Source organism: Gigantopelta aegis, chromosome 9, assembly GCF_016097555.1.
Source record: "Gigantopelta aegis isolate Gae_Host chromosome 9, Gae_host_genome, whole genome shotgun sequence".
In the NCBI taxonomy this organism is placed as follows: domain Eukaryota; kingdom Metazoa; phylum Mollusca; class Gastropoda; order Neomphalida; family Peltospiridae; genus Gigantopelta; species Gigantopelta aegis.
The window spans coordinates 52,945,273-52,966,499 of record NC_054707.1 but is presented as its reverse complement, the minus strand read 5'-3'; the positions used below and the strand labels follow the sequence as shown (position 1 = coordinate 52,966,499).

At 36.0% G+C, this 21,227-nt stretch overlaps 1 protein-coding gene across 2 annotated transcripts in view; it reads left to right on the top strand.

The window, feature by feature from the left end:
* The window catches only part of LOC121381047 (mucin-17-like), a 75,825-nt gene that overhangs the window by 24,516 nt on the left and 30,082 nt on the right, over positions 1 to 21,227 (top strand). Inside the window, exons 2-5 of one of the 2 annotated variants that reach the window (XM_041510129.1) lie at positions 10,750 to 10,869; positions 11,565 to 11,749; positions 12,892 to 13,060; positions 15,177 to 15,367. In XM_041510129.1, the coding sequence (XP_041366063.1) occupies positions 10,750 to 10,869; positions 11,565 to 11,749; positions 12,892 to 13,060; positions 15,177 to 15,367 (665 nt within the window). Of the gene's footprint in view, positions 1 to 3,695; positions 10,870 to 11,564; positions 11,750 to 12,891; positions 13,061 to 15,176; positions 15,368 to 21,227 lie in introns of those variants that run through there. The other variant, XM_041510128.1, reaches the window with a different exon arrangement.

Sequence of the window (21,227 nt, the reverse complement as noted above, 5' to 3'; positions counted from 1 at the left end):
GTGCATGCTCTGGCAAAATGTACATGTATATGAATCTAGCAAGTGTTTCATTTAAAAGAATTAAGGTTGTGTTTTGGATGAACGGTTTTAATCCATATACCAGGTACTAGTTTTCTTGCAAAGCTGTATCTTTCTTTTAGTTTCACTGGAATCTACTTTGTAGCACCATTTCCCAAGTAAACAAAAGTCCACATATCATGTTAATTTGTTTTTATTATAAAAATTTACATGCACACACATACACACACACACACACACACACACACACACACACACACACACACACACACACACACACACACACAAAATTACAAGTTTTAATTTCAACATGCATATTTGTATCATGCAATATCAGTTTAATACATGTATTTAAAGCTTAATAAAGCATAATTTTTTTAATTTTGAAGTTGAACAAAAACTTCTTAATTTTATTTGAAATTATTATAATTTCCCTGTGTCAAGTCACATATCAAAAACATAAACTTTGACATCTAGGTTTAACATGACAGTACAGTAATGTAGGATTTTACTATATACTTAGTAACAATTATATAGCTCTGCAATGTATGGAAGACTTGCCATCTTACCATTTATTGCCATCAGACAAATAAAATATAGATTGATAAACAAAAGCTGCTTTGTTCATTGTCATTGTGTATGTTGGTAATTATTGATATCAATGAGATGCTAATTTGTGTAAATCCATTGTCATGTTTAAGGATAAGACTCTTTCAGAAATGTTTTGTGAGAGGAGAATGCATTAAGTAAATTATATATTTTAACTTTTTATTTCCATTGAATTTCATTTTTGCGAAGACATACCGGTCAATAATTTCAGTGACAGCTGTTACCCCATAATATCCTTTCAAGCAACTTGTGACATCATCTTTATGAAATTTATAGCAAATGTTGTAAGCATGGACTATTCCTTTCCAGGGAACGTTTTGTTTTCAAAATGTTTATTTGCGATATTTCTAGTCAATTGAAAATTGATTAGCAGCTACTGTTTAATGTTTTAAAATAGTGTAATGATCTCTGTTACTTGCATAGCAAATCATGACGCAATACTGAACAAAATGTTCCCTAATTTATGGAATAGTCTTTATGTGAAAAACCAGCAACTTATAATATCATCTTTTCAGGGTTTTCAAACTTGGGAATTTGTAAAAACATAAGACAACTTTGAAATGTTTTTACTGTAGGCAAGATGCTCACCTATGTCAATTTTGAGCCTGCCTATAACAATTTTAAACCGGTAACTTTTGCAACAAATATAAAATCCAGAAATAATCCTTTCAGCACTGCAATAAATTTTATCCAACAACAAAAAATGCCATTGGTAAGCCCCTGACGTTCGGCTATTCATATCATAGCTATGACAAATGCCGTCGGTGCTATCATTAAGTTTGAGCCCTGTGTTCCTGAAATTAGTAGCAAGTGATGTAAACATGGATTACTCCTTTCTGGAATAGACTTTATGTGAAAAACCAGCAACTTGTGATATGATCTTTGTGAAATAAGTAGCAAATGGTGTAAACATGGATTATTCCTTTCCAGGGAACATTTTGTTTACAAAATATTTATTGATGATATTTTTAGTTAGTTGAAAATTGATTAGCAGCTACTGTTTAATGTTTCAAAATAGTGTAATGATCTCTGTTACTTGCATAGCAAATCATGATGCAATACTGAACAAAATGTTCCCTAATTTCTGGAATAGTCTTTATGTGAAAAACCAGCAACTTATAATATCATCTTTTCAGGGTTTTCAAACTTAGGAATTTGTTAAAACTAAGACAATTTTGAAATGTTTTTGCTGTAGGCAAGATGCTCACCTAAGTCAACTTTGAGCCCATCTATGACAATTTTAAACTGGTAACATTTGCAACAAATATAAAATCCAGAAATAATCCTTTCAGCAATGGCAATAAATTTTATCCGGCAACAAAAATATGTCATTGGTAAGCCCCTGACGTTCGGCTATTCATATCATAGCTATGACAAATGCCGTCGGTGCTATCATTAAGTTTGAGCCCTGTGTTCCTGAAATTAGTAGCAAGTGATGTAAACATGGATTACTCCTTTCTGGAATAGACTTTATGTGAAAAACCAGCAACTTGTGATATGATCTTTGTGAAATAAGTAGCACATGGTAAACATAGATCATTTATTTTTGAAATTGCAACTTTTGAGATCTCTCTGAAATATGTAGGAAAGCATGGCTTATTTTCAAGCCCATAGTAACTGTTTGTGATTTTGTCTGTGCTCCCCATTGCCCACTTTAATATAATAAAATTTGAAAATGTTACATTATTTAAAAGGTAATAAAAATAATATCCTTATGAACAACCAAAATTATCATTTGAAATATTATTTTGTGCCAGTATACAATATTTGTTGTTCCCAAAAATATAAAATTTTAATGTGAACATGTGTCTAGTTGACTAGGAATATAAATTTATGTCTCCACACACACACACACACACACACGTGTACACACACACAGGCACACACACACACACACACGTGTACACACACACACATGCACACACACACATGCACACACACACACAAACATACACAAACACACACACACGCACATGCACAGACACAGACACACACACATGCACACATACACACATGCACATACACATGCAGGCACCCACGTGCATACACACATGCACAGACACACACACATACACACACACATGCACGTAGGCACCCACCTGCACACACACACTGTACACCAAATAAAGCCTAATATTTTATCCAAGGTAGATTATAATGTTGAATTGTTAGTTGTTGTTAGTAGAATAATAATGATATAAATATTCATTGCAGCCCTCATTTCATAATACAAGAATATTGTGAGGTTCAAGTGTAAAGAATATGATATCATATCTCAGGTTTTCATGTCTTTTAAATTCCATTGATCACAAATCCTTAAAGATCTTGTTTGAAAAATGTCTCAGATATGTTTTCATTGATATTTAAACATCACTGATTCCTTGTTATGTAGGATTAATTTTTATTGGAACCTAGTCTTATAATGAATTGATTTTTCCAGGCTCGCCAGTATCAAATCTTACATTTTGCCATTATTTTATATTAGTGTAGAAATGGAAATTAATTTAAAACATACACTTATGTATTATTTACAGCTTAGTTATTAATTATAAATGCTTGTCAATACTAGGTATAGATTTTGCATTTCTTGTATCTATGTGTGAGTTTGTAGATCTAATTGAAATGTTTTCTCTTTGGCAGATGTGACCACCGTAGAAAGTAAACTCTTCACCAGCTTTCTTGATGCTGCTTTTGTACTGGGATCTGTGTCTTCTCTTGATGCTTCCGTAACGCATGACAGCCAACTTGTTAACATGGAAACGCCTTCTCTGTCTTCCACTCCGCATCTAATTCACACATCCAGCTTGCTCACAAAAGACTTACCACTTTTAATTAACTCACAATCTTTGTCATCAACAGATGCTTTCTCTATGACATTTATTGCAGAAAAATTAGATAATTTGTCTGCAGTGACTAAAACAGACAGCTCTAAAGCTGAGAAATCTTTATATTCATTAGTACCCTCTTTAACTGTAGTGATATCAAGTAGTGATAGTGTTGTATTGTCAGACAAAATATATTTCCAGTTTACAGCAAGTCTTTCTGATGTGGATAAAGGAGTTATGAATTCAAAAATATCTTCTGAACAGGTTGTGTCTTCTAATTTATTGTCACCACCACAAAGAACTTATTCTGTGACAAAAGAATCTCAAACTCTATTACAAACTAGTTTTCTAACAGTCCCTGTGATGGATGCAACCGACATGAAGCAGACATCTACAAATGTGTTGCCTAGTGCCTCTAGTTTGGCTTTTATAAGTAGACAGGAACCGACATTACGTGTAGAAGAGAGTGTATTTTCAGACTCTTTATCTGTGATACAAAATCCGTTGTACTCTTCCTATGCAACACAGCCTGTTATTAATGATTCTCAATCATCACATGTTTCTGAGGCAACTGAATCAGACACTTTGGTGATGCCTTCTTCGGAACATGTGATACTGGTTGTCAGTGAGGACCGTTTTACATCCACTTCTTTGAAATCAAAGCCTGCAAGTGATCAAATAGATGCCTTGTTGAGTAGCAGTAATTTAGAATATAGCATATCAAAACAACTTTCATCCCTTGTGCCTACTTCTGTGATCTCCACTGTGCCTTTCATCTCACATGTTTATTCTGAGACCAGCTCAATTTCTACATTGTCTTCTATGTCACTTACTAACACAAGGAGTTTACATTCCAAGAATATCGATTTACAAAAGTCTTTTCTGTTATCAATGTCTAGTGTAGATATGGAATCTAGCTTTACTGTGGTCTATTCAGGTTATGTAGAAAATACCCAGAGTTCGATATCACCAATTACTGAAAGGACGAGTGCAATAGATCTGAGTCGGTCAACTATGCAGCCAACATTTTTTAACAGCTCGTCAGTTCTTAGTGATATTGAACCATCTGTCACAAGTTCTAGTGATGTGCTACCTTTTGTAACTATGTCTGATAACTCAAATGCCTTTCACATTAGTACTAGCATAGACAGTGTTACATATTCATCAACTGTGCAATCAATTCCAGTATCAACAGGAACATTGTTAATGGAAACTATGCTAACTAAATCTTTGGAGTCATTTAATACTGATGTGAGTCAACAAAGCTCTTCAAGTGACATGGATTTCACAGGTTCATTGAAGGAGTCTCTTGCCAGTATTCAGTCAGCTGGAGGAACTGGAGTGCAGAGCTCCCAGGAAGTGTCACAACCACTAAGATCAGTTAGTGGACATGTTTCTCTTTCACCTATAATTACAGCAACAACATTATTTGAAACTTTATCATCACCATCCACTGCAGAAATTGATTCAAGAAGTTATGTAACGGAAACAGCAACCCCAGTGGTACCAGATGTGTTTAGCTCTGTAACAGAAACACCTACCTTGTCATCATTTATGGATACAGCTGCATCAGAAATATATACAACCATTACAGGAAGTGCAAAGACATCAATCCAACTAACTTTAAATATCACGGTAACTGCAGTAACATCTTCAAGCCTGATAGTAAAGTCTGAAATTGAAACATCTTTTGCAGAAATAGCGATACTTTCTACAACACCTTCAGATAGATATTCTTCTTTAATAGCATCAACACCCTTGGATAGCTACTCTGAATCCATAATAAGTCATGAAACAATATCAGATGTGAGATCATCTATATTGCCATCATTGCTGGAACCTACAGCAACTTACAAGACCATGTTAACAGCAGTGACAGAGCTATATGACACAGTTTCATCTGTGACTAGTGTCCTTGACTCATCTTCATCTATTGAGTCAGACAGATCACAAACACTGGAGTCTGAAATTTTATTAACATCCTACACTCAAATGATGCAACCTTCAATGTCTGCATTACCAACAGCAGTGTCTAGTTCTTGGACAGCATCAGTCTCAGTAACAGAAACACCACTTTTTGGAATTACAAGTGATATTGTAAGCTCATCAGGAGGTGTTTTGCCAACTGAAATCCATTCTGTCAAAACTTCATCAGTGGTAGTGCCTGATAGTGGGTTTGCAACAGAAACTGTTACATTTGAAAGCTTGTCTGCATCACTGTTACCACGAAAAACATTAATAACAATTTCAGATTTTAGAACAAGTGTAATAGATTCTAGTCAGTCAACCATGCAGCCAATACAGTACAGCTCTTCAGTGGTTAGTAATATAGAACCATCATTCACCAGTGTCGGCGATGTGTCTCCAGCTATAACTACAGCTGAGACATCCAGTGCCTTTCAGATTAGTGCTAGTGTAGACAGTGGTGTGTATTCTTCATCTATACAATCGGCTATATCATCAACAGGAATTTTATTAACACAAAGTATGGTAACACAATCTTTGGAATCAGAATTGGAGTCATTGACGGTCCCATTACCTTTAATTGGAAGATCATCATCATTTTTTATTTCTGAAACTTCAGGTACTAGCTATTCTATAGACATGACACCTTTTGTGACCTTTCCTACTGGTTCCAAAATGTACACGTCATTGGAGGGGACATCCTCACTTGCAGGTTTATTATTTTCAACTGAAGTAGTAGAATCAGTAATTGATGGCACCACAGAAACAGCAGCTTTATCACCTCCAGTGATCTCAGTAGCTTCAGACATGTTTAGTTCTGTGACAGAAACATCTACCTTATTGTTTACTGATTTGACAGCTTCAGAAATGTATTCATCTTTTACAAGATCTGCCAGTGAATCATCCATGATGGTACCAGAGCCACCAGAACTACACACAACTGCAGCAGTGACATCATCAGACTTGATAGTAGCTTCTGAAATAAAAACATGGAGGTTGTCTACCACTTTAGTTGAAACAGTTTCAGAAAGTTATTTTACTTCAACAGGATCTATGTCTTTGATGGTGGGAGCTACAAACATCTCCAGCTTGTCTGAGTTTATGATCACAACTACTTATGAATCTGTATCAGATACAGTATCTATATTTCCATCCATCTTGGAACCGACACCTAGTTACAGGACAATATCATCACCAATAATACAGGTGTCCAAGTCAGTTTCATCACTTTACTTTGTACTGACGACAGAAAGGTCACAAGCATTGGAATCGCACATCCTATCTACAGTAGCTGTGCCAACACAAGTCACCTCAACAATTGAAGAGTCACAGTCTTTGTTAGCTACCATTGTAGAATCCTCTGAATTTCCAAGAACCACAACTTTTGCAGATGTTTCTGACATATCTACTGCATCTTTGACATCACTCCTGTTAACAGTGGCTTCAGAGATTGATACATCTTTCACAGGAACATCTTATATTTCATTATATGAATCTCCTGCAGTAACACCAGTGATAAGTGGCTCTAATATTCTGTCTTCGTTTTTAGTAACTGAGTCACCAGTGTATGGAATTACAAGTGAATTACCAAGCGCTTTATCAGAATATCTGTCCACTACTGACATGGTTGGAAGTTCATCAGTAACAGTGTCTGGTGTTAGTTTAATAACACAATCTATTGTATTATCTGATAGTTTTACAACACAGTCTGTTGTGTTGTCTGCTATTGCAACAAAGTCTGTTATGATGTCTGATGTTAGTCTTACAACAGAATCCGTTCCAGTGAATAGTTTTCTAGAAAGCACATTAACAACAATCTCAAAGTCTTCACTTTTAACAGCTTCTTATAGTCTTGCAGAGTTTTCACCTACTACTGCTAGTAGTGTTTGGCAATCACCCGATCTGTCTGCATATTCGGCCTTGACTTCAAGTGCTGTGGGATTAACACTTTCAGATTTCACACAATTATCAAGTACAGAAATAGACATAGCTAGTTCTTTTGTTCCTGACTTCTATGTCACCAGCTTACTAACTTATAACTCATCATCTGTTTTTCCAGAAGTAGGTAGTATAACAAGTACAGTTAGTGATGTCATATCAGTGACAGGTACATTTGTAATGTCTAGTCGTTCACTGGAGTCATCTCCGTTTACTGGAAGTGTAACCATGTTGCCTAGCCAGTCAAGTGACTCCCTTGTTTTATTTGATAGTGTAACGGTGTCACCTAGCCAGAGCATGGATTCCTCTTCTTACACTGGAAGTATAACTCCTATATTACCTACACAGTCCATGGAATCATCTTATACAAGTCTAAGCTCGGTATTATCAATGGACTTGTCCCCCTCTAGTCAAAGTGTCACACCAGTAGTATCCAGTACAATGTCAGAATCATCATTTAGTCAAAGTTTATTAAGTGAATTGATGAACTCATCTCTGTTTATACAGACTACTCTAATAGCTAGAAGCACAGTAGAGTCATCTCCCTTTGTTCAGAGTGTGTCTCTAGATTTATCTAGCCAGTCATTCGAAATGTCTGTCATTACTCAAAGTATAATTCCAGTTTTATCTAGCCAGTCATTCGAATCATCCCTTATTGTTCCAAATGGAAGTTTAACTTTGTCTAGTGACTCGGTGGGAATGTCTGAATTTAGTCATAGCATTATTACAACTCTGTCAATAGAATTGTCTCCTCTTTTTCCAAGTGAAAGTCTAGCATTGTCTAGTGAGACATTGGAAGTGTTTAGTCAAAGCATAACTTCAACTGTACCTGCACAATCAATGGATTTGTCTCCCCTTGTTCCAAGTGGAAGTTTAGCACTGTCAAGTGAATCATTGGAGTTGTCTGTATTTAGCCAAAGTATAACTCCAACTGTATCTAGTCAATCAATGGACTTGTCTCCCCATGTTCCAAGTGGAAGTTTAATATTTCCTAGTGAGACAATGGAATTGTCCGTATTTAGTCAAAGTGTGACACCAACTGTATCTACACAGTCAATGGAATTGTCTCCCCTTGTTCCAACTGAAAGTTTAGCATTGTCAGTATATAGTGAATCATTGGGGCTGTCTGTATTTAGTCAAAGCATAACCTCAGTTATATCAACTCAATCAATGGAGTTGTCTCCCCTTATTCCATCGGAAAGTTTAGAATTGTCAATGTCCAGTGAATCACTGAAGTTGTCTGTATTTAGTCAAAATGTAACACCAACTGTATCTACTCAAACAATAGAATTGTCTCCCCTTGTTCCAAGTGAAAGTTTAACATTGCCTAGTGAGACACCAGAATTGTCTGTATTTAGTCAAAGCATAACTTCAATTATATCTACTGAATCAATGGTATTATCTCCCCTTGTTTCAAGTGGAAGTTTAGCATTGTCAATGTCTAGTGAATCATTGGAGTTGTCTATATTTAGTCCAAGTGTGACACCAACTATATCTACACAGTCAATGGAATTGTCTCCCCTTGTTCCAACTGAAAGTTTAGCATTGTCAGTATATAGTGAATCATTGGGGCTGTCTGTATTTAGTCAAAGTATAACCTCAGTTATATCAACTCAATCAATGGAGTTGTCTCCCCTTGTTCCATCGGAAAGTTTAGAATTGTCAATGTCCAGTGAATCACTGAAGTTGTCTGTATTTAGTCAAAATGTAACACCAACTGTATCTACTCAAACAATAGAATTGTCTCCCCTTGTTCCAAGTGAAACTTTAACATTGCCTAGTGAGACACCAGAATTGTCTGTATTTAGTCAAAGCATAACTTCAATTATATCTACTGAATCAATGGTATTATCTCCCCTTGTTTCAAGTGGAAGTTTAGCATTGTCAATGTCTAGTGAATCATTGGAGTTGTCTATATTTAGTCCAAGTGTGACACCAACTATATCTACACAGTCAATGGAATTGTCTCCCCTTGTTCCAACTGAAAGTTTAGCATTGTCAGTATATAGTGAATCATTGGGGCTGTCTGTATTTAGTCAAAGCATAACCTCAGTTATATCAACTCAATCAATGGAGTTGTCTCCCCTTGTTCCATCGGAAAGTTTAGAATTGTCAATGTCCAGTGAATCACTGAAGTTGTCTGTATTTAGTCAAAATGTAACACCAACTGTATCTACTCAAACAATAGAATTGTCTCCCCTTGTTCCAAGTGAAACTTTAACATTGCCTAGTGAGACACCAGAATTGTCTGTATTTAGTCAAAGCATAACTTCAATTATATCTACTGAATCAATGGTATTATCTCCCCTTGTTTCAAGTGGAAGTTTAGCATTGTCAATGTCTAGTGAATCATTGGAGTTGTCTATATTTACTCCAAGTGTGACACCAACTGTATCTGCACAGTCAATGGAATTGTCTCCCCTTGTTCCAAGTGAAAGTTTAGCATTGTCAATCTCTAGTGAGACATTAGAATTGTCAGTATTTAGTCAAAACATAACTCCAACTGTATCTACACAAACAGTGGAGTTGTCTTCCTTTGTTCGAAGTGAAAGTATAGAATTGCCAATGTCAAGTGAATCATTGGAATTGTCTGTATTTAGTCAAAGTATAACTCCAACTGTATCTACTCAGTCAATGGAATTGTCTCTCCTTGTTCCAACAACAACATCCTTGTTATCAGATCTGTGGTTGGGATCATCCACAGTCTTGCCAAGTCCGTTGTCAGTATTTAGTCAAAACATAACTCCAACTGTATCTACACAAACAGTGGAGTTGTCTTCCTTTGTTCGAAGTGAAAGTATAGAATTGCCAATGTCAAGTGAATCATTGGAATTGTCTGTATTTAGTCAAAGTATAACTCCAACTGTATCTACTCAGTCAATGGAATTGTCTCTCCTTGTTCCAACAACAACATCCTTGTTATCAGATCTGTGGTTGGGATCATCCACAGTCTTGCCAAGTCCGTTGTCAGTATTTAGTCAAAACATAACTCCAACTGTATCTACACAAACAGTGGAGTTGTCTTCCTTTGTTCGAAGTGAAAGTATAGAATTGCCAATGTCAAGTGAATCATTGGAATTGTCTGTATTTAGTCAAAGTATAACTCCAACTGTATCTACTCAGTCAATGGAATTGTCTCTCCTTGTTCCAACAACAACATCCTTGTTATCAGATCTGTGGTTGGGATCATCCACAGTCTTGCCAAGTTCGTCTTGGGAATCTTCCTCATTTGTTCAAAGTACCACTGAAATGGCTTCAAGCCAATCGCTAGAGTTACCTCCCCTTGTGTCCAGTGTGACTCCAGTACTCACTACAGTGACATTACTAGTTACAGAAGCTTCTCAGTCTCCATCATTGTCACCATCTGTCATATTGTCGAGCTCCACAATTGTAGGTACAACACCATCTGCTGTGGTTGATGTGAATGTCACTTCAACACCAACCACCGTTCCTGAGTCGACTACTCCAACACTGAACACAAGTACAGCTCTCACAGAATTCTGGGTTATCACAGGTAGTGTGTCATTTTATATTCTGGTAATATGTTTTTAGTCTTTATATTGATGAAGTTAGAAAGTAAGATAGCCTATAGGTGACCGTGACTGATATTTTATGTTGGCTAGAGCTGCATTATGTTTTTCACATTTAGCTGTTCTTACATATTATAAGTTCTAGACTAGTGAAACTTAGACCATAGTTTTACTTTTGTGTGTTCATTAAAAGTAATAAAAATTAAATGTTAAATTAATTTTTGTTCTTTAAGGAAATAAAACATAATTAGATTAATCATGAATTTTACATCACAAGTTTTTTTAGCAGCAATATATTTTATACACCAAGCAAAGTTATTGTACATGGTGAGACATCAAATTTTGCACAATTCTTATTTATTTTATAAAGACCTTGGTACATATAAAACAAAAATATTATTGTCATCAGGAAGTAACTGAATGTTTCCAAAACTGGGTACATGTGGGCTTCATGGAATATTTGAATATTGGGAATAGGAAGCTAAGACCATGGCTGTAATTTTGTGAATGATGATCATTACAAATAATTTCTATCTTGTTGTTTCATACACAAATTGAACAAATGAAATTATTTACATAAATACTTAACTTAGTATATGTAAATGAAATAATAATATAAGACTTATTTTCCTTTTATAAATCAGGCATCTGATCCTTATTGTTTATTATTTTGATCCAGTTATTAAAGTGAGACAGCATGTTAACACCTCACTGGAAACATTTCGTCAAGAACTGGAATACAAGCTATCACTGGTGTATGAGGAGGCTTTCCGCCGACAGGAACAAATAAACAATGGCACGTACAACCCGCTGCGAAGACGAAAGCGCTATGCTGTGTCGCCATCAGGTGATATTAAATTACAGGTAAGCACAATTACATTTAACTACACTTTTAAGTGCATGAAAGAGTGGCCTGTGAAAAGTAAAAAGTGGTACTTTTTTTTTTAGACATAGCAGACCTGTGCAATAGAATTTCACCTGCTACCTGCCTCACCAAAATGACAGGTCATTATTCAAGAGAAAAATGTGTGCATGAATATCTCATCTCTATTTAGCTCAGGATTCTGTTATATTTTAATTTCATAATGCTCTAAAATACTTCTCAGAGGTTTTTCACACTCTATCTCAAATCCTCCTCCCATCCCACACTGTGCTATTTTTAGCAGGTCATATATTTTTTTTAGCAGGTCATATTTCCTTCGGTCGGCTATTAAAACAAAAAATAACAGGCCATATTTTATTTCCTATTTCGAGTCCTGATTTTGGAAAGTTTTAAATATCTTGTCTCAAAGGTTCCTTGTTGTGGCTTTCTGCTATAAGTATTTATTAATGTGTTTCCACCAAAAGTATTAATTAGTGTTCCCATCAAAAGTATTTATTAATTTGAGAGTTTTAACATAGTCTGACACTAACAATAGACTTCTAATACATAGCAGTGTTTGTTCGGTTTTGTGACGTGTGTGTTAATTGTAGGTTCTGAATGTGACACTGTGTTAATTGTAGGTTCTGAATGTGACACTGTTAATCGTAGGTTCTGAATGTGACACTGTTACTTGTAGGTTCTGAATGTCGCACTGTGTTAATGGTAGGTTCTGAATGTGACACTGTTAGTTGTAGGTTCTGAATGTGACATGTGTGTTAATTGTATGTTCTGAATGTGACGTGTGTTAATTGTAGGTTCTGAATGTGACGTGTGTTAATGGTAGGTTCTGAATATGACACTGTGTTGATTGTAGGTTCTGAATGTGACACTGTGTTAATGGTAGGTTCTGAATGTGACACTGTGTTGATTGTAGGTTCTGAATGCGACACTGTGTTAATGGTAGGTTCTGAATGTGACACTGTGTTGATTGTAGGTTCTGAATGTGACACTGTGTTAATTGTAGGTTCTGAATGTGACACTGTGTTGATTGTAGGTTCTGAATGTGACATGTATGTTAATGTTAGGTTCTGAATGTGACGTGTGTTAATTATAGGTTCTGAATGTGACACTGTGCTAATTGTAGGTTCTGAATGTGAGCCGAGAAGCTGACAGTAACAACGTGCACCTGACGTACCTGATGGAGAAGAGTGGGAGTCTAGTTCCGGCAGCCACTGCTGTGGAGAGAATGAAGCTCATCGACGACCAGGAGGCAGCTCTAGGACTTGGCTATGTGGTTCTCACCAAGGCTGAACGTACGGCACTTTTCATGTCCTGCCTTTCTTTTCACTTTTGCTTTTTTTTTTTTATACACAATATTTATTCAAATAATTGAAGTTGATCAGCAAACAGGTGGTAGGCATATATAAATGTCTCTCTGCCCTTTTACCCATTTGAGTGGGCGGGAACCAGCTCAGTCGGTAGAGCTTGAGGTGCTTGCACTGTAAGATCGAACTACCTCAGTGGACTAGGTTTTTTTTTCCTTATCCCAGACAGTGCTCCACTACTGGTATATCAAAGGAAATGGTATATGCTATCCTGTCTGTGGGATGGCGCATATAAAAGATCTCATGCTACTAATGGAAAAATGTAGCAGGTTTCTTCTCTAAGACATGTAAAAAATTACGAAATGTTTGACATCCATTAGCTGATGATTAATAAATAAATGTGCTCCAGTGGTGTTGTTAAACAAAACAAACTTTAACTGTCTACCCATTTGAGTGGTGGGGATCTAACTCTGTCAGTAAAGCACTCTCCTGAGGTGAATGAATGAATGAATGTTTAACGACACCCCAGCACGAAAAATACATCGGCTATTGGGTGTCAAACTATGGTAATGCAAATAAATAAAGTGATGATCAACATCAATATAAAAATTCAAGACTTAAACAAAAACAGTGTAAAAACAGTGTAAAGAACTGTACAAAAACACAAATATCACAGAATTTTACGGATACTGAATTTTACTCAAAACTTCAATTTTGTGCTGTATTGGCCATTCTCAAAGAGAATGTTACACCCCTGCACCACGGTGAGGTTACAGCACATGCAGGGGCTCCTGAGGTGAATGCATTGTAGGATTCAACCACCTCAGTGGACCCATTCCCTCTGATTGGGCTCCCCCCCCCCCCCCCCATCTTAACCAGTGCTCCACGACTGGTATATCAGAGGCTGTGGTATTTGCTGTCATATGATGTCTGTCGGAAGGTGCATGTAAAAGGCCCTTGTTTGCTAGTGGGAAAAGTATGGGGTTTTCTTAACCAGTGCTCCACAACTGGTATATCAGAGGCTGTGGTATTTGCTGTCATATGATGTCTGTCGGAAGGTGCATGTAAAAGGTCCTTGTTGCTAGTGGGAAAAGTATGGGGTTTTCTCTGAGACCATGTATGAAGAAAAAAATACCAAATGTTAAGTATCCAAATATAGATATTGTTGTCTCTTTAGATACTTTATGGAAACTTTATGGAGACCTGGCCCCATATTTTCACACTATGGTATCGTAAAGCTGTTGGAGACTATGACATTACTGTGACACACGTCATAGTCCCTAACAGTTTTACAATATCATATTTTTAACCTTTAGACTACTGGATTAATTTTTAACAAAAACCACGTTGAGTGAGTACAAGAGTATAATTTTTACTGACATATATTCCCTTAAATGTTTTATAAATACATAAAATAAAGTTCATATATGAATTGATAAATATTATTTTTGTGGGTTTTTGTAATTTTTATGATATTTTAGATCAGTTAATGGTGATTAAAATTTTGCAAAAAATCTAAAAAGTCTTGTTTGCTTATGGGCATTTGTGGCTAGCTGTCCAGTATTTATGTCCATTATTCCCAATAACAGTGGTTTTCTGACCAGAATTAAAAAAAACAAAAAAACTACGATTCATATTGCAATATTTGGTGATTTTCGTTGTTGGTAAAATGATCAAATTTATTATCAAATTAGCTGTCACAATCAGCGACCTGCCACCATTGTCGTCAAGCAAAAATACTTGCTGAAAACCAAAAACGTTTTGAACTCAAAATTCCAAGCTATTTTCCACTGGAAAACAACAAACAAACAAACTAAACTGTTTCCTGTTAAGAAAAAATGTTTCCAGTGAGCGTCATGTGCAACACTGCGGGAAATATGAATTGGGGAATGCACTGTATACAGTGTCCAGTATGTCGACTGGCATGACATCGGGCGAGATATCTCACCTGCAGTTAAGATAGCTTTGAAAATATGGGCCCTGATCTTAAATAACTTTATAGAGACTGTTTCTCTTAAATAACTTTATAGAGACTGTTTCTCTTAAATAACTAAATTGAGACCGATTCTCTTAAATAATGTTACAAAGACTGTTTTTCTTGAAGCGTATGTGAAGCCTGCTGATACAGGCCCAGTGGACCAGAAGCTGTGGATCATCGGGGCCGTCCTGGGAAGTATTGCCTTTCTCCTCCTCATCTGGCTCCTTGTCTGCATCCTGTGTCGGTGTTGCTGTCAGAAAGGTCGGGGCAAGTCTGTCGAACCTCATCTGGTGAAAATAGTCCGCGATGGAGAAGAGGTTAGAATATTTTTTACACCCTTTCATGATGCAGGAACTGAATACATGAACATGTATAGTTTATATATGTAGCTCATGTATATGTGCATTAGTTCTTGGCTTGGTCCAAACATGTGTACTGTGTGTTTAAACCCACCCAGTATTTGTAGTTTGTATTTAATGGCTGAAATTATATTTTTGTAATGTTATGTTTTCTGCTTATCATTCATCCAGATTTATACAGTATGTAACACCATCTCGTGGAGAGGCATTTATATATGCTTACTGACTGTTTACTTATCCAATTCATTTATTTGAATAAATATTTAGATTTTTTTTATTCCATACATGTATATACATCAGTCCAAAAATTCATTTATACCTCTCATGATGCTGGGATTGTATACATGCATAGAGCGAGACCAATTTTATTGTTTCCATGTGGACATCAGTCCAAAAATCCATTTATCCATAAAATATACATCAATGATATAAATGCATGCCGTAGTATTTCAGTGGTATGTACTGTCCTGTTTATGGGAAAGTGCATATAAATAACCCCTTGCTGGGGTTTTTGTAGGTATTACCTGTGTGGTGGCAGCAGGTTTACTGCCTAATTCTCTAGACCAAGTGTCAAAATACCCAGATATCAAGACTCCCATATTGTTATAGTTTAAACTATACCAGTTGAGGTGTTTTAAAAATATCTTAACAAGGCTTGAAATTAATTTTGTGGAATGGGAAGCAATCTTTGCTTCTCAAATTTTAACTTTGAAACAACCCTTAAAAATTGAGTAGCAGCTCTAGAACACAAGTATTGATATAAAGTCTATAGTTTTATAGGGGTCAGATATAGCACAGTGGTAAAGCACTTGCTTGATGCACGGTTAGTCTGGGATCGATCCTGTGCGCTAGGTGGGCCCATTGAGCTATTTCTCGTTTCAGGCACTGCACCATGACTGGTTAATCATAGGTTGTGGTATATGCCATTCTGTCTGTGGGATGGTGCATATAAAAAATCTCAATATCTGTGTGGTCCTTAACCATATGTCCGACGCCATATAACCGTAAATAAAATGTGTTGAGTGCATCATTAAATAAACCATTTCCTTCTGATATAAAGTCTATAGTTCTATAGGGGTCAGACGTGGCACAGTGGTAAAGTGCTTGCTTGATGCACGGTTAGTCTGGGATCGATTCCGTGTGCTGGGTGGGCCCATTGAGCTATTTCTCGTTCCAGCCAGTGCTCTACAACTGGTGTAACAAAGGCTGTGGCATGTACTGTCCTGCCTGTGGGATATCATAGGTTGTGGTATGTGCTATCCTGTCTACGGGATGGTGCATATAAAATATCCCTTGCTACTAATGGGAAAATGTAGCAGGTTTTCACTCTAAGACTGTATGTTAAAATTAGCAAATGTTTGGCGTCCAACAGCCGATGATTAACAAATCAATGTGCTTTGGTGGTGCTTGTAAACAAAACAAACTTCTTCTTCTATAGTTTTATAAAACAGTATAATATAAAATGGAAAGCAAAAGTTGCTCTTGAACCTGATTTTTTAAAGCATTTTGTGTATTTAAAGTGGCAATTGGCTCCTGCTCCCTGTCAGTTTCAAGCCTTGCATAAAATACATGTAAATTTGATCAGTAACGGTCAATTCAGTCTTTGTAGTTAATTTCACAATACCTAATGTGCAAAAATTCAACAGTGACTCAGTCTTTACATCAATTTGTACTTTCTAAATATGATGTTTCATCACACAATTATGGAAATGTTCATTGCAGTAGATTTTCATATAAAAGTGTTGGTCCCGGTAGATTTTCATAGGAAAGTGTTGATCCCAGTAGATTTTTACAGGAAACTGTTGGTCCCAGTAGATTTTCATATGAAAGTGTTGGTCCCAGTAGATTTTCAAAGGAAAGTGTTGGTTGCAGTAGATTTTCATAGGAAAGTGTTGGTCACAGTAGATTTTCATAGGAAAGTGTTGGGTCCCAGTAGATTTTCATATGAAAATGTTGGTCCCAGTAGATTTTCATAGGAAAGTGTTGGTCCTGGTAGATTTTCATAGGAAAGTGTTGGTCCTAGTAGATTTTCATAGGAAAGTGTTGGTCACGGTAGATTTTCATATGAAAGTGTTGGTCCCAGTAGATTTTCATATGAAAGTGTTGGTTGCAGTAGATTTTCATATGAAAATGTTGGTTGCAGTAGATTTTCATATGAAAGTGTTGGGCCCCAGTAGATTTTCATAGGAATGTGTTGGTCCCAGTAGATTTTCATAGGAACGTGTTGGGTCCCAGTAGATTTTCATAGGAAAGTGTTGGTCCCAGTAGATTTTCATAGGAAAGTGTTGGTCCCAGTAGATTTTCATAGGAAAGTGTTGGTTGCAGTAGATTTTCATATGAAAGTGTTGGGCCCCAGTAGATTTTCATAGGAAAGTGTTGGTCCCAGTAGATTTTCATAGGAAAGTGTTGGGTCCCAGTAGATTTTCATATGAAAGTGTTGGTCCCAGTAGATTTTCATATGAAAGTGTTGGTTGCAGTAGATTTTCATAGGAAAGTGTTGGGCCCCAGTAGATTTTCATAGGAAAGTGTTGGTCCCAGTAGATTTTCATAGGAAAGTGTTGGGTCCCAGTAGATTTTCATAGGAAAGTGTTGGTCCCAGTAGATTTTCATAGGAAAGTGTTGGGTCACAGTAGATTTTCATAGGAAAGTGTTGGGTCACAGTAGATTTTCATATGAAAATGTTGGTCACAGTAGATTTTCATATGAAAGTGTTGGGTCACAGTAGATTTTCATATAAAAGTGTTGGCCACAGTAGATTTTCATAGGAAAGTGTTAGTCACAGTAGATTTTCATATGAAAGTGCTGGTCACAGTAGATGTTCATATGAAAGTGTTGGTCACAGTAGATTTTCATATAAAAGTCTTGGTTGCAGTAGATTTTCATATGAAAGTGTTTATTACAGTAGATTTTTTTTATAGATATTGATTAGTATGACAAGGCACATCCATTGTTATTATCGTCTGTGACCTGTTTTGGTGAGGGACCAGTTTCAGTGATTGTGTTGTCTGTGCGCAACAGTACATACATTTGAAGATTTTTGACATCAATGCTCATTGACTTTTGCATGGGGAAAGTAACAAATGTCAGTCACATTAACAGAAATATTCGTAAAAATAAAGTTAAAACAAGAAAGATTAAACTTGACCCACTCATAAAAATGACACATTTCTTAATACTATTTTTGTATGATTATCAAAGACTGTTGTTTGAAAGAAAACCTAATTTTAAAAACAGTTTTTGTCTGTTTTCAACTATACTGCTATCTATTTATTGAAGTCACATGATTGTCACGACGTCTGCTGGCAAAACTCTCTTTACAGATACTTGCCAAAAATATATGGTCCTTATATGTTTTAACATAAATATCTTTCTAGATATCTGTTTATATACTCGCGGACAAAAGTTCCTGTGCATCAAATAATTGCATACAGAATATAATTTACTTAAAATCTGGTCATAAAAATTTCAGTAAACAAACGTGTAACCACTCCCTTCGATATTCCAGCGGTGTCCTGTCAGTTGCATGAGCTATTCATACTTTGTGATCACAAGTTGCATTACTAGCATTCTTGGTCATGTGCTCCTGTTTGACGTCATTTTTCTTATCACTGGACTCAAAAACTATTGTATGGATTCTCATCACTCAGAAAAATACTTTTGTTGGTATCTGATCATCGTCAGTGTGGTGCCACGCCTCCAAGAAAATGAACATCCTTGAACGATGGGTATGATTGATGTTAGAATGGCACAAATGTTGTTTTTAGTAATTTTGGTGTTCATTAGTGTTCATCAGAACACTATGCAGTGTCTGCAGAAATGTTCTTGACAGCTTAGGGATACTAGGGATCTTCCATGTTTAGGGAGTCAATACCTAACATCATGTTAAAAAATTGTGACTATCAAGCAGGTACATATATGGAATCATTTGGAAATAACAAGTTTAACATCCTAATACATCCCTGAATTAAGGCCAATCAGTGGAAGAACTGTAAGCAACCGATTAGGTGATCACAAAGTACGACCACGACTTTACATCAATATGTTGTTCTGTTACATCGTCGTAAACAGCGCAGCAAGCATTGTGTAAACCGCACGTAAGGTTCAAAATGCAGGAGGTGAATCACTGTACTTTTAACAGATAAATAGAGCATCTGTGTAAAACACAATATTTTTAAATTTTAAAAATGTAAGTCTCACTGAAATTTTAATGATGCACAGGAACTTTTTTCTGTGAGTATATATTTATTAAAACTCAGAATGCAGCTTATAATTTTTTAACCAAACAATTTTACCATTATAACCATTCATTTGTTCAAGTTATAACATGATTGCAAGACATCAGAATTGTTATATTAATTTTCCTAAAATGTTGTCTGTTAACATTGGTTCTCGAGGACATCATTTTGTAATTTGCCTTAAAATATTTAAAATAATTTTTATAAATTATTGTAAGTACATGTACATGTTTTGTTGAACAATTTACAATTTTTGATAAAACTCTGAAAAGTTTTGTGTTAGAAAGTTTTTGCTGTAAGCTATACGGCTAAACATTTCATTGACCGAAACAGGTTATGTAGTTAACAATATTTACTGCTGATGCATGCTACAGTTTTTGACACACGTGCAGTAAACTTAGTTACTTATAGCGGCCAGTTGGTAGCTATTTGGATAACAACTGTCTGTTTATAAATATTGATATACTTTAGAACTGAATGCTTATGCTCACCGAAACTGGTTCACCCATGATAATACAAATAATTGAAATTGCATAAGAATGACCCAACCTGTCTCTAAACAGAATTTGGTGTACATTACAAACTAGCATTCAGCTTTGTATAAAGGGGTAATGTAGCTTTGTGTTGAAGCACCCATCTGATGTGTTGTAAGTCGGTCATATTGATTACCCTTGGTGTACCTATTGACTTTTCTCTATTCCAACTGTTCCTCTCCCCTCCACTTGTATATCAAGGGTTGTTGTGTGAGCTCTCTATAGAAGAGTGAATTAAAAAGATCCATCTCTGCTATTAAGGAGAAATAGCAGTATTTCCTCAATTGTTGCAAATAACTATATACAGTCAGACCTTGTTACTACGACATTTACACCATCCGACCACAAATTGTCTGGAACAAATGTACATCAGTGTTATTCTGTTCATTACTCCAGAATTCACACCTTCTGACACCGACAGAGCAAATTAGGAACAAACGTGCATCTGACATCTGAAATCACCTCTTTAAAATGACATTACACAATCACAGATTATCCAATACAGTAGCACATTGGCAGTACACACACAGCCACTTAGAATCTTTGATCTCGTAGTGAGTTGACTGTGTCACATGCTGTCCGAGCTACCGATGTCTGCGAAATCTGTAGACATGTATTGCTTTTACAAATAAACCAATTAAAGGATTAACTTCGAACAATAAAATAAAATCTTCTCTTTCCATGATATTTTGTAAATGAAACAGGTACCAATCGTAGGTGTCTTGATTAGACTGACGATGAATGCACCTTGTTTAATATATTTAATAACGTTTTTAAAAAACATATTTAATATATGTACGTGCATTTGTTGTTCTTGATGCACAATGCATTAAATATTTAAATGCTATTCAGCCATCAGTTAATATTAATTAGTATTACGTTATTTTGGCAATTTCGATAACTCATGACAATTTGATACACCAGCAATTTCGATATCACGACAAAGTGAACCAGGGACGAACATGGTCGTTGTGACGAGGTCTGACTATTAGGTTCATGGTAGCTTTACTTTTAACATGTGCTGAGGTGTGTTTAAACAAACATTAGGGG